Consider the following 13,881-nt stretch of genomic DNA (forward strand, 5'->3'; position numbering starts at 1 on the left):
TGTACTCTAATAGCTGAACTCTTAATCTCCTGATCTATCTTAAACTGCCCCTTGGACTTCATCTGGTTTCTTTGTAACTGGAACAGTGTATTCTGCCTTGTAGAATATTCTATAACTACCTTGATGTATGGAATGCTATGTCAGGATGGCATGTAAACACAAGTATTTCACTGTATCTCAGCACATGAGGATGGGTTGAATGAGCTTGGGCTTTTCTCTTTGGAGAGGAGGATGAGAGGTGACTTGATAGAGGTGTACAAGATGATAGACGTAGATAAAGTGGTCAGCCAGCACGTTTTTTCCCAGGACAGAAATGGCTAGTATGAGGGGCCATAACTTTAAAGACTTTGGACGAAAGTATAAGGGGATGTCAGAAGGTCATTTTCTAGTGGTAAGTGTGATGAACATGCTGCTGGGGTGGTGGTAGAGGAAAATATGTCAGGGACATTTAAGAGACTCATAGATAGGCACATGGATGTTAGAAAAATGGAGGCTTATGTTAGATTGATTTTTGAGTAAGTTAAAGGGTTGGCACAACATTGTGGGCCAAAGAGTCTGTACTCTGCAGTACTGTTCTGTGTGTAAACCAATGCCATTTAGTGTGTCAGGCTGGTGTTTCCCTTGAGTAGATCTGCCTAATTTTCAGTGGAATGTTCTCCATTTATATTCAGGAGAACTTGCTGACTGTTTATCCTCTGTCCAGTCATGGGCACTATCCCTCCCCTCTACTGCTCATTTATATTCAGGAGATCTGGATCTTCTCTGTCCAGTCATGGGCTACCCCTCTCGTCTACTGCCCAGAACTTTCATTTTCACCTCTTGCTGAGATTATGTTGAATGAAAGTCTGTTAGGAATTGGTCTGTTACCCTCCTCTTTTCTAACCAACATCTGAAATGAGCACTGACTACAGGCTTGAGGTGACTGCTCCCCATTACCCCTCAATTCAGACACTCACTTTATAATCATTCCTTTGACATGATTTTTGTCTAATTCTTTTCAGAGCTAGACTAGTACAAGCTTTAGTATTTCACTTTTGTCTCTGAAATTCTGCCCAGTTTTTACTCACCATCTTTAAAATAAGAGCTGCTTATTATAACAGATGGTAATTCCAGCTCCGTGGGTCACATTCTTGCATGAGTTAGACATTGTGGATTTAAGTCCCACCCCAGAGACTTCAGCACATTGAGTCCAATAGTTTGAGCTAATTGGCCACACAGTCATCTGGGTGGAAACTTCTCATCGCACTGTTTTAGAGAAATGCAGGGGAGTTTTCCCTAGTGTTCTGGACAATTTTAGCTTCAGTAATGGTACTTCACATGCCATTTGTACGAGCTTGTTTGGTATTCTACATTACGATCATCCCCTCCCATCTAATTCAGATTGATTTAATTTTTTTCATGTACATTGAAACATAGTGAAATGTGTCATTTATGTTAATAACCAGCACATGCTATGTGCTGAGGCAGCCCGCAAATGTTGCCACTTATTCCGGTGCCAATGTGCCCACAATGCTCTGCAGTACGATACAGAACACAACAAGCAACAAAACAAGCCCTGTTCTAAATGTATGTACCCATTTCCCACTCACTTTCCATTATCTCTGTGGCCCCATCACCTATTTCCTCTCCGCAGCTTCCACAACCTACCCATCGCTTTCACCTTCCTCTGGTTTCCCACCTCCCCTTTATTCCATGGTCTGCTATCCTCTCATCAGATTCTTCTTTTAGACCTTTGCCTTCCCTACCTATAGCCTTCCAGCTTCTGGCATCATTCCCTTTTCTCTTGTTTTACCCACCCTCCCACTTTTTTCCTTTCACCTGGATTCACCTATTGCCCGCCAGCTCCTGCTCTCCCCCTCATCCTACCCTATTATTTTGGCTTCTACCCCTTCCTTTCCAGTCCTGAGTAACCGCAACTGTTCATTTCCCTCCATAGATGCTGCCTGACCCACTGAGTTCCTCCAGCACTGTGTGTTGACACTCACAACATCTGAGCACCTGATTCTTGTGGTAAATTGGAATATGACACAGAAACAGTTCTTTTCAAGCAGTAACTCTGTGCCAACCATAACTGCTCACTTATGTTGCTTTTGCACTAATCCTTATTTTATTCTCCTCACATTTGTACTAACTCCTTCCACATCCTCTCACCTACACACTAGTGCCAATTTCCAGTGGCTGTTTAACTTACCAGTCTGCAGAGCTGTGGATTGAGGGAGGCAACTGGATTACCGGGGGGGGGGAATCCGATACAGTTACATGCAAACTCCACATAATAATAAGAGTTCTACCTACTGCATCATTAATGGAACACAGAACAGCATCTATGGCCCCCTATAAGGTGGATTGGGCGGGGTGGGGGGGAAGAACTTTTTTGACAGTGTCCCCAAAGTGGTGATAATCTTTATTTTAAGAAAACTCTTGCTATGGTAATTTTGAGCAGAGGTTATTATTGATTAGTGATTAGTAGCAATAATTATGGACTTTAAGGAAAAAGATGAGTTCCATTGGTTTACAATGAATAAAAGTATAACAAATTGAAATAAATTAAGCATTTTAGAAAATCTAATCAAAAATAATTAATATCAATCTTTTGAATTTTTTTTTGTCCAGGGAGGAGGGATTTGGGGGTTCATGTGCCTGTTCCGTTTTTGTTTTTTTAGTGTGTGGGGAGGGTGGATTGGGGGATTGATATGCCTGTCCCATTTTGTCTTTTTTTTTTGTCCAGGGAGGGGGATTTGGGGGGTCAATGTGCCTGTTCTGTTTTATTTGTTTTTTTTTGGTGCAGAGAGGGGGGATTTGGGGGGCAGATTCATTATTGTGTTGCCTTTCTTTTTCTTGGTTTCATGGCTACCCAGAGAAGAATAATTTCAAGTTGTATACTTCGATAATAAATTAACTTTTGAACCTTTAAAAGCACAGCTGAAAAATAATATTTATAAACGGTTTTGGTACTGTAACTGCTTATTATCCAGATATTGATGTGTACACCAGGTCTGAGAGGATCTCAAAACGTATATCCAACATCACATGTTCTTGCAACAGTCAAGCTGCTGCCGAGCCAGCATGAGACATTTCCTGTGAAAACATCTCACTGCTATCAGGTTTAGAAAAACATGTACTGCTTCATTTTGCATAAAGATAATTATGCATTTTTAAATTATGGATGGGGTTTAAAGAATTGTGAGGTAACACTGCATTCCACGTGCCAAGAAAATGTTTCGGGGTGCTAGCTTGGGCACCATAGGTTCCTCACCCCAGTGGACTGTTCTGCCAGAAGATGCAGTAGATAGGTGAAATTGTCACATCCATGATTTCTTATAACAACACACACAAAATGCTGGTGGAACACAGCAGGCCAGGCAGCATCTATAGGGAAAAGCGCTGTCGACATTTCGGGCTGAGACCCTTTGTCAGGATTTCTTATTTTGGGTTTTTATAGATTTCTGTATCCTTCAAACATTTAAAAGCAGTGCAAACATTGTGACTTTTAGCAACCAGTTGTAACCTGTATGGTTTGGTAGGGAGTCTGAAAGGAGCTTTGAAATGTGGAATCTGACTTGAATTGAAATAAGTGATTGTTAGTAACTTACATTGATCTAAATATTTAACGAATACTGAATTGTTGAAATGGTAATATTGTTTTGTCTCAAGTCGTCATCGACATCTAGTCAAGAGGAAGAAAAGACCCCCCAACCAGAGGAAAGTGGAATAATTGGTATTTCATCTGAAAAGGTTGTACCGTCTTCTTTGGCTATCGATCCATTGGAGGAAGAATTTGATTTCAACCATGCTCAAACTCTCAACAAGTCCAGCTCCTCTCCAGAGCTTCAGAACCTCCCAGAAATAGGTGAACTAAATGTGAAGGAGGGAATCATAGTGAAACCTGCCACTGAAGTGAAGTCCAGAGGCCATACTGAAAGTATTGAAGAGGAAGGCTCTTCCAGTGGCAAATTGGAGACTATTGATGGTAGCAAGCAGGAGGCTCTGCCTCCAGCGGAACAGAAAGAACCACCACTGTCACCAAACCGTTACAGACCCAGGGGCCATACCATCTCAGATTCTGCCCCGTCAAGGAGGGGGCGGAGAGCACAGCGGGATGGGGTCCACAAGAGATCAGCGGCCTCTAATGCAGAGAAGATTAGTGGAATAAGCCCAAGGTAGGTCAAATCTTATGAGTTGCATGATTGCTTATCACTATGTCCCAAAGCACTTTACGGCTAATGCAGTATGACATAGGAGAAGTGATATAGGAAAGGCAACAGTTAAGCAGGTAGACTGCAAGTTCTCAAAACATTAAAATAGTGAAGTACTTTCTCAAAGAGTGCTGAAAGCTGATCATGAATGCTTTTAAGATTCTTGCTGAGCAGTAAAGAAATGGGAGAGATTATCCTTGGTCTTATTAAATGGAGAAGCAGTCTTGAAGGCAAAATGATCTACTCTTTGTGTGCGACACTTGTTGATCTCTGCTAATCAAGATCCTAAATACCCCTCTTAGTGTCAGCTGCTTTGACAATGCCAAGTGTTGCCAATGCTCTGGCAAAACATCTTGGAACATTTTCTCACGTTGGTGGTACTATATAAATGCAAAATCTGTCTTTTGCAGCTGAGAGACTGGCAGTTCCCCACGTGCAGTATCATTGATGCTTTTTCCGGGAGACTGCCATTTAAAGAGAAATCAGCCTGGACTTTAATGTCAATCGTAACGTTCTCTTCTGATCTTTAAAACTATCTGTCAAGGTCTAATAATGTGGTAAACTGTTGTCCAATGTCAGCTTCTGTCATACAGCAATTTTGGTGTTTTGTGGTTGAGATGACATCAGTCTAGCTGAATAATCTCCCACTGAAGAATTTCAAATAAAAGTCAGATTTTCTGAGCTAAATTTTAATCTTGGAATGAAGATTAGAACATAAGGTGGAACCTGAAATATCATACAAAAAATTAAAATCTGTTATATTTTGAGGTGCTTGTGAATGACCATTTTCCCCATATTTTGATCAGAATAAAGCTAACAATTAGCTCTGTTTGTCACATATTAAAACAAACATTGAAATTTGTTGTATGTGTCTATGACCAACACAGTAAAAGGATGTGCTGGGGCAGCCTGCAAGTGTTGTGGCACTATAGCATGTCCACAACTTGTTAACACTAACCTGTATGTCTTCGGGATGTGGGATGAAACCCGGAGCACCCAGTGGAGATCCACGAGCAATCATGGGGAGAACATACAAAACTCCTTATGGACAGCAGTGGTAATTGAATCCTAGCTGCCGTAAAGCTTTGTGGTAGCTGCTGCACTACTGTGCCATCCCTGTTTTGATTTAAAGGCCAAGAGTTTGTGAAACAATAATTAAAATTAATTACTTTATAAATAAAAAAAAATCCCACATCCTCTAACATTTTCAAGATAATTCAGAAGTTAGAAGACCCAAGAGACTACAGTTTCTGTAATCCAGAGCTAAAAAACAAACTGCTGGAGGAACCCAGCATGTCAGGCAGCATCTATGGAGGGAAACGGACAGTTGACATTTCAGATCGCGATCCCGTCCAAATGAAAGGTCTTGACCCAAAACATCAACAGGCCATTTCTCGAACATTTTCTGTACTCTGCCCCTGAAGTGTGTCGGTGCAAGAGTCAGAACTTGCTAATCCAACAGCTGACATTTCTTCTAGGTCTAGATGGAGATTAGTTATTAGTTGTTAGCACGATCTGGCCCATTCTTTTCCAGAGTTGTTGTCTGTGCTAGAGAGGCAAGAGGCTATAAATGTTGAATTTCTAGAGCTCAGTGAATCGGACAGCATTTATGAAGCTTCTGCACTGATGAAGGGTCTTAATCTGAAATGTCCACTGTCCATTTCCCTCCATAGATGATGCCTGTCTCAAAGTTCCTCCAGCTCCTTTGTGTGATGTTTTTCCTCTTTACTATCACCACACCAACAGCTTGCAGTGTTGCTGTGATTCTTTTTAAACAAAACAAGCCTCCGCTCTTGATAATTCTGTCACTCAGTTGCTCTTTTAATAAAGCTGAACTTTGAGAACGTGGAAAGAAAACTGATTTTTTTTTTCTTTAAATCTTCCAGTTTCGTGTTTCTTCAACTCTACCATTCGCCTTTCTTTGGTAGTGAGTCAAACAAGCCCCTTCTGGTTCCCAACAATGAGGTAAGTAGCTGAAGTCGCTAATGCATCTGGACTTTCATTTATCACCAGTGGTGATGACTAGAGGTCTGCTGAGAAGGTCATCAGGGTCTCTCTTCCCGCCATTACGGACATTTACACTACACGCTGCATCTGCAATGCAAACAGCATTATGAAGTCCCCAAGCACCCCTCATACAAACTCTACTCCCTCCTGCAAAGGCACGGAAGCATTCGGGCTCTCACGACCAGACTATGTAATAGTTTCTTCCCCCAAGCTATCAGACTTCTCAATACCCAGAGCCTGGACGGACACCTTACTGCCCTATTGCCTTGTTTATTGTAATGTCTGAACTGTTTTGTGCACTGTATACAGTCCTGGGTAGGTCTGTAGTCTAGTGTAGTTTTTTTTCTGTGTTGTTTTTTACATAGTTCAGTCTAGTTTTTGTACTGTGTCATGTAACACCATGGTCCTGAAAAAACATCTCATTTTTACTATGTACTGTAGCAGCAGTTATGGTCGAAATGACAATAAGAAGTGACTTGACTTGATTGGAGTTGAGGAAGGCAATGATGTGAATAACACAGATTTCATCGCATGTCATCATGGTAGTGAGTCACCACAACTGCTGTGTGGAAAACATGAGCATTCAGATATCCAATGAGACTCAGTTGTAAGAAAACTGCCTACAAAGACAGATTTGGATTTGTGTGGTATGTATTAATACTGAGGAAGGGAAGTGGCCCATTTTAGAGATGAGATTATTAAGTGGGGTAAAAAGATGAATTAGCACAGTTCAGATTGGAATACTACAGCATGGAAACAGGCCCTTTGGCCTGCCTTGCCAAGCCTACCTATGTTAATCCCATCTGGCCAGCTTCCCTTGAAACCAGGGTGTGGTGATAAAAACCCTTTTTATGACATAGCCCAATACCATTAAGCAAGGGGTCCATGGATCCCAGGTTGCGAACTCCTGCTGTAAAGCTTTCTTATCCATGTACCCACCCAAATGTCTTTTAAATGTACCTGCCTCAGCCACTTTCTCCAGCAGTTCATTAAATACAGCACCACCCTCCGTGTGAAGTAGTGGCCTCTCGGGTCCCCTTGCCAGTCTCATCTTAAACCTGTGCCCTCTAACTTCTGATTTGCTCTCTGTGGGGGGGGGGGGGGGGAAAGAAAGACATTGCTTTATTTGTCACCGTACATCAAAACACAGCGAAATGCATTGTTTTTTTTGTCAGTGACCAAAACAGCTGGAAGGTTGTACTGGAGGCAGCCCACAAGTGCTAGCCCAGTTTTGGGACCAAAATAGCATGTCCACAACTCGCTTTATCCAAACTTCACATCTTTAGAATGTGAGAGGAAATCAGAGGAAACCCATGAGATCACGGAAACCGTACAACCTCTTTATCGATAGCTGAGGGAATTGAACTCCGGTGATCGCTGATGCTGTAAAGTGATTGTGCCCCTCATATTTTATATGCCTGTATAAGGTCACCCCTTTATCTCCTATGTAAGGAATTATGTCCTAGCCTGCCCAACTTTGCTGTATATCACAAGGGGTCCTGGCAACATCTCTGTGAATCTATTTAGGGCAGTTGTTACAATTTGGCGCACAGTGCCAATAATAGAGTGGAAGAATAATCGAAACTTTTCAAAGGGTAATGGATACTGGTGAAGTAAATACTTCCAAACCTTTAAAGAAAGAGTAAGGCTAATTGGCTAGTACAGCTATAATACAATAAATGGCTTCCGTTAGTACAGTTTCAGATTAATTTGTTCTTGGGGTGAAGCGAATGGGCCTTTTCAAATCACTACGGCTATTGTGGCTTGTAAGGGGGGTGGAAATTATAATTTTGTCTGAATGACTTTGTCCAGATAAATTAAACCAAATTAGCATCTGGTTTATTGTCGCTGGCATGTTAGTGGCATAGGTTATAGATAAGAGGATCCAGTAGCACTGCTCAGGCGGTGGTTGATCTGAGTCACTGTCCACTTTCGAAGAGAGAATGCTGCCAAGGTGGGAAATGTAGTCTGCGGTTTTATCAACTTTTATGGAGGGTTGGATAAGTGACAGGTAGGGTGGTGGCTGATCTAGCTCCTGTGTGTCTTTTTAATATTCAAAACAAGACCCAGGGCTCTTTATGCTTTGGCAAAGGCATTCAGGATACATTGGAGGCAGTCTTCAGAGTGTGCTGCGATGGCATTGGCATCCACATACTGAAGCTCTATGATGGAGGTTCTGCCCTTGAACTGTTTACGGCTGAAAAGCCTGTTGTCCATTCTATACACGATCGAGATTCCCTGTGGCAGGTCTTGGCCAGTGAGGTGAAGGAAGGCAGCAATAAAGATGGCAAATAATGTGGGCACATTGATACAGACCTGTTTGATTCCTGTCTTGACAGTGAAGGACTCTTGATTCAGTGTCACTGTTGCTGAGTACTGTGGCTGACATACCATCGTTCAGTAACCTCTATTTGTAAGTGCTTGTCAGGGCAACCATGTCTTGATAGTATACGCCAGAGAGCTTGCCGTCTACCGTATCAAATGCCTTTGCTAAATCTATGAAAGCCAAGTACAAGGGTTGCCTTTGTTCACAGCATTTTTCCTGTAATTGACATGCTGTGAAGATAATGTCTGTGGTATTTCTAGATGGGCGGAAGCCACACTCATATTTTAGTATTTTTTCAGATAGCAGAAGGAATCGGTAGACAAGGATGCGTGCAAACACCTTGCCTCTTGTTGACCGGAGGGAGATGCTTCTGTAATTGTTTCAATCAGCCTTGTCGTCCTTCCTGAAGATGGTCACTACTAGAGCATCCTTGATCTCTGAGGGCATTTATTCCTTTTCCTAGAACTTTAGGAGCAAGGCATGTATGTGGCATAGGATTTCTGGTCCATCTACCAGCATTCAGGTTAAGAAAAGATTAAGGGAAAAAAGTCTTTGAAGACCACAGCCAACAGGTCCAAACAAAACTTTTGGTCTATAGAGTAGTTGTCCTTTCTACATTACTGTATGGAGTTGAATCATGGACTACCTAGAGTAGGCACCTGAAAGCTCTGGAACAATGCCACCAAAGAATCTTACGAAAGATTTTGTGTATCAGCTGGAAGGACAGATGCACTAACACCAGCATACTAGAGGAGACCAACATGAACACTATTTCCACCATGATAGTGCAATACCAACTCTGATGGATAGGTCATGTCATCTGGATGCCTAACTCACATCTTAAACAGAACATTTACTCCCAGCTGAAGAAAGGTCAGTGAGACCCTGGTGGGAAAAGGAGATAATTTAAAGATGACATCAAAATCAGCCTGAAGAAATTCAACATTGCATCTAAAAACTGGAAAGACATAGATGCACCTGGAGGAAATCTGTTCAAGAGGGAGCTGCACTACATGAGTGACCTCCAAGTGGCAGCTGTGAAAGGACAGACTGAACAACCAAATGGCCCAACCACTAACCACAGCTGCCACTTACTCTTGCCCACACTTCAGCAGAATACGTGGAACCCAGATCTGCCTCTACAGCCACCTGAGGACCCACCAACAGACAACCCCTTAGGCGAACATCGTACTTGACTCAAGTGATTGCAAGGCAGAGGGAGATGAGAAGCATAGATTGAAAGACTGTTTTCCTGGCGGGGAGGGGGGAATGGTTAATATCAGGGACCATAATTTTAAGATGATTGCTGGAAAATATAGGTGGGATGTCAGAGTTAAGTTTTTTTTTTATATGTACAGAGTGGTGCATGTGTGAAATATCCTATCAGGGTAGTAGTAGAAGAAACAACATTAGAAACACTTCGATAGGCATGTATATGATAGAAAAATGGAGGGCCACGTAGAAGGTTAGATTGATTTTAGGGTAGGTCACACTGTTGGCACAGTATCATAGGGCAAAGGACCTGTACTGTGATGTAATGTTCAATGTCGTGAAATTTGTTGTTTTGATACAGTAGTGCAGTGCAATACATAAAAATTACTGTATGTTACAAAAACGAGTACGAGTGAGGACTAGTGAGGCTCATCGACTTTCATGGTGAGTAGCACTGTCAAAGTATTAACTGCAAGTCTGGTTAATGTTTATTTTGTGTATCCTTGATCACTGAGAAATGTAACAACTAATTGGGAGTTTTGTTAATCTTAGATCACAGAACGAGCCATTAAAGTCCTTGACCAGATGCCACCATACGATACACACAAAATTGGAGTTGTGTACGTTGGGGAAGGACAGGTAAGGACATCTTCATGTCACTAAGTCGGTACTGACCAACTTTCATTAACCTTGTACCCAACATACAGCTCTTTACTGGAGTGCTGACCTATGTTGCTGGAATTGATGTTTCTCCTTTAGTAATTCCCCACAGTTCAGAAGTCACATTGCTGATCAGCACACCACTGCTCAAATGTCTCTACAACAAGTGATAGGGTTTCTGATTCCCCTCCACACTCCTTTGTCATTAACATCCACTCAGTGGGCTGAATGGCCTGATACTGCTCTGATAGCTTGTGGTATGCTTGGTTAACCACATTAATGGACACTTTTGCACTGAGCTCTGATTCATATCCCTGAAGAATGGGCCATAACAAGCCCTCTTTATTTGCACTGATATTATCCATGAGAACATTTCCCATTGTATGATTAGCAGAGGGCCCAGCATGTTGAAAGATTGCTGGAGTAATATCTGAGTATATTAAATTAATTACAAATATGTAATGTTACTGCAGAATCAGATATTTTTGGCTTGATGTTTTCCCTTGCCACATTTTGTTAGAGTCAGAGACAGGAGGTTTTTTTTGGGAACATTGGCTAGGGAGGGGTGCAGCAATGAGACTTGTTCTGCACGGAACTATTAGATCATCGGATGATCTAACATTTGGTGTTTAGAGTGGGAAAGGGAATTATTATTTCACGAATATATAATTGCTTGCACAGATGTGCTTCCTTTAAGCTAGTCATTTTGGCTGGTTTAAATAAACAATGCAAAAATCTGGTGTTTTGAAATTTTCAAGTTTTTGTAAAAACAGACTTCTGGTTAAATAATACTAAGGTTTTAAAATTCTGTTTTTATATTTCATCCTAGAACTCCTAGCTAATTAATGTAATCATTCCTTTGTACATTCAACAACCAAGATCCCAAGCTCCGGAACTCCCTCTTCTTCTCTCTACCTTATCTCTTTTTTGAGATGCTCTGTAAAGTCACCTGCTTTTGCTCATCCACCCTAGAATCTGCTACCTGACATTGCATCGGCTTTAGTCAATGCTGCTGTAAACCACTATGGGACATTTTGTTAGTTTGTAGGTCCAATATTAATGGAAGGTCACTTGTTAAAGTAAGTGAGAAGGTCTCTCATTCCCCTTAGTGAAATGTTCACCGTTCATATTTTTTTTTAAAAATAGCTAAATATAAGACCTTACAAATCACTATGGTAATAAAAAAAAATGCTCTTTTTAAAAATCTTGTTGGAGTTTTATATTCAAGTTAATCGGAAGTTATTCCAGTGAGAGTTGGAAATTGGAATGATAGTTTAAAAACTGCATTACTGCATAATGCTTTCAATACCTTTTGAGTATTAGGTAGTTTCTGATGTCTTTAAGCCACAAGACATTGCAGAGTTGCTTCTGATTATTATATATTACAGATGCTGGAAATCCAGTGCAACACACACAATGCTGGATGAACTCAACAGTTAGGCAGCATCTACGGAGGGGAATAAACAGTCAATGTTTTTCTGCCTACGGCATCTTCCATAGATGGTGCCTAACCTGCTGAGTTCGTCCAGATTATGTGTATATTATGATACAGAAGGTTTGGACATATTAGGATCCTATTCTTTTTAATTGTGTACTTGAAATTTCATCTTGTATTTTCACTCAGGTCAGAGTTTTCACTGAATATAAACAGATCTTCAGCTAATTCTGAGAGCTTTTTACCTAACTTTTAAGTAGATTTTTGCTTTGTTTCAGACTAATAATGAAGCTGAAATCCTGTCCAATGCATATGGATCATCCAGGTATGCACAGTTCCTGACAGGCCTTGGTAAACTAATCTATCTCCAAGACTGCAACCCAGAACAAATTTTCCTTGGTGGCCTGGACACATATGGTGACGATGGGCAGTTTACATACTGTTGGCATGATGACATCATGCAAGGTAAGTGATCTTGTGTGTGTACAGGGAGGAGGGTTATAAATGCAGGCTTTGTTTCAGGGATGCTTTAATTTTCATAATACAAAATAAGTGATAATTCAGCCACCCATTCTTTGCTGATAAATTTTGAATATAATGTGATCAAATAGTATTACAGGAATAAGCCTTTCTGCCTACAATGTTGTGCCAGAGTAATAAAGCTTATGACACCAAATCCTTCCTGCCTGCACATAATGGAAATCCCTCCAATGTCTGCTTAAACACCTCCATTAGATCTGACTGTACCACCACCATGAATGTAATGTTCTGGCACCCGCTATTCTGTTTTTAGAGAGAACCTGCCTCACGATCTGCTTTGAATTTTCCCCCTCTCATGATAAATATATGCCACCTCTAGTATTTTTCACCTTTTCATTGATTTTGTTAGGAGAAAATTTGTCAAATGCACCAAATCTGGCCCCACCCATTTAGCATGAGAAGAAGCTGCCAGATGAGACCATAAGACATAAAAGCAGAATTAAGGCCATTTGGCCCATTGAGTCTGTTCCACCATTCCATCATGGCTGTTTTATTATGTCTCTCACACCCATCCTTCTTCCCGTAACCTTTGCACCTACTAATCAAGAACCTATTAACCTCTGCTGTAAATATACCTGATGACTTGGCCTCCACAGCTGTCTGTGGCAATGAATTCCACAGATTCACCACCCTCTGGCTAAAGAAATTGCTCCTTATCGCTGTTCTAAAAGGACATCCTTCTATTCTGAGGCTGTGCCCGGGTAATGGGTGTTTGAGGGTAAATCCACATCTGGCATGAGAGTTGTTTAAAGTCCAGCTTGTTGGAGTTCAGGGCTAATGTGTTCTTATGAGGGTGGCAGTGATCAATTCCCCTTGTTTGCAAAGTCATTCTTCCTCCAGCGCCCCACCTTCCTTCAGTTCAGTGACAAGCTCTTGTTCTCTCCTGTCTTATTAAAGCAATCTTTCACATTGCAACTCTGATGCCAAACAGAGAATTTGATCCAGCCTGTTGCAACAAGAAACGGCACATAGGCAATGACTACGTAGTGGTTGTATACAAGGACACAGAAGAAGAATACAAGCTGGGAACAATAAAGGTAAATTTGAACGAGAAATTGCACTGTGACGGACAGTGAGGCTCTAGAACAGGTAGTCAGTGTAACACTGGCACTGTGTGCGTGCGTGTGTGTGTGTGTGTGTGTGTGTGTGTACACACAGTGCTGGAAAAGGGTTCGTAACATAAAGGATCCCATCCACCCTGCTATTGGACTGTTTGTTCCAATAGCATCCACACCAGTTTGTTCCAATGCTATGAAGCATCCACACCAGGAACATCAGACTCAAAAAGTTACTCTTCCCAAGCAGTAAGACTGATCAACACCTTCACCCATTAACCTACCCCATCACACCCCCAACACCACTACTTTGTCACTTCTTTCAGATGCTCCTGTGCTTAGCATTACTTTATGGACACACAGTATTGTGCAAAGGCTTTAGGCACATATGTATAGCTAGGGTGCCTAAGACTTTTGCACGGTACTATCATAATTTTATGTATTGCATTG

The 13,881-nt window shown here is 41.4% G+C and overlaps 1 protein-coding gene across 5 annotated transcripts in view; it reads left to right on the forward strand.

Annotated features, from left to right (window-relative positions):
• tsc2 (TSC complex subunit 2) overlaps positions 1 to 13,881 on the forward strand; it is a 128,029-nt gene that overhangs the window by 106,629 nt on the left and 7,519 nt on the right. For all 5 annotated transcript variants that reach the window (XM_073060205.1, XM_073060207.1, XM_073060210.1 and 2 more), the window contains 5 exons: positions 3,655 to 4,160; positions 6,083 to 6,161; positions 10,294 to 10,380; positions 12,115 to 12,301; positions 13,274 to 13,413. In XM_073060205.1, the coding sequence (XP_072916306.1) occupies positions 3,655 to 4,160; positions 6,083 to 6,161; positions 10,294 to 10,380; positions 12,115 to 12,301; positions 13,274 to 13,413 (999 nt within the window). The remainder of the gene's footprint in view (positions 1 to 3,654; positions 4,161 to 6,082; positions 6,162 to 10,293; positions 10,381 to 12,114; positions 12,302 to 13,273; positions 13,414 to 13,881) is intronic.

This window comes from Hemitrygon akajei, chromosome 11, assembly GCF_048418815.1.
Source record: "Hemitrygon akajei chromosome 11, sHemAka1.3, whole genome shotgun sequence".
Classification (NCBI taxonomy): Eukaryota; Metazoa; Chordata; class Chondrichthyes; order Myliobatiformes; family Dasyatidae; genus Hemitrygon; species Hemitrygon akajei.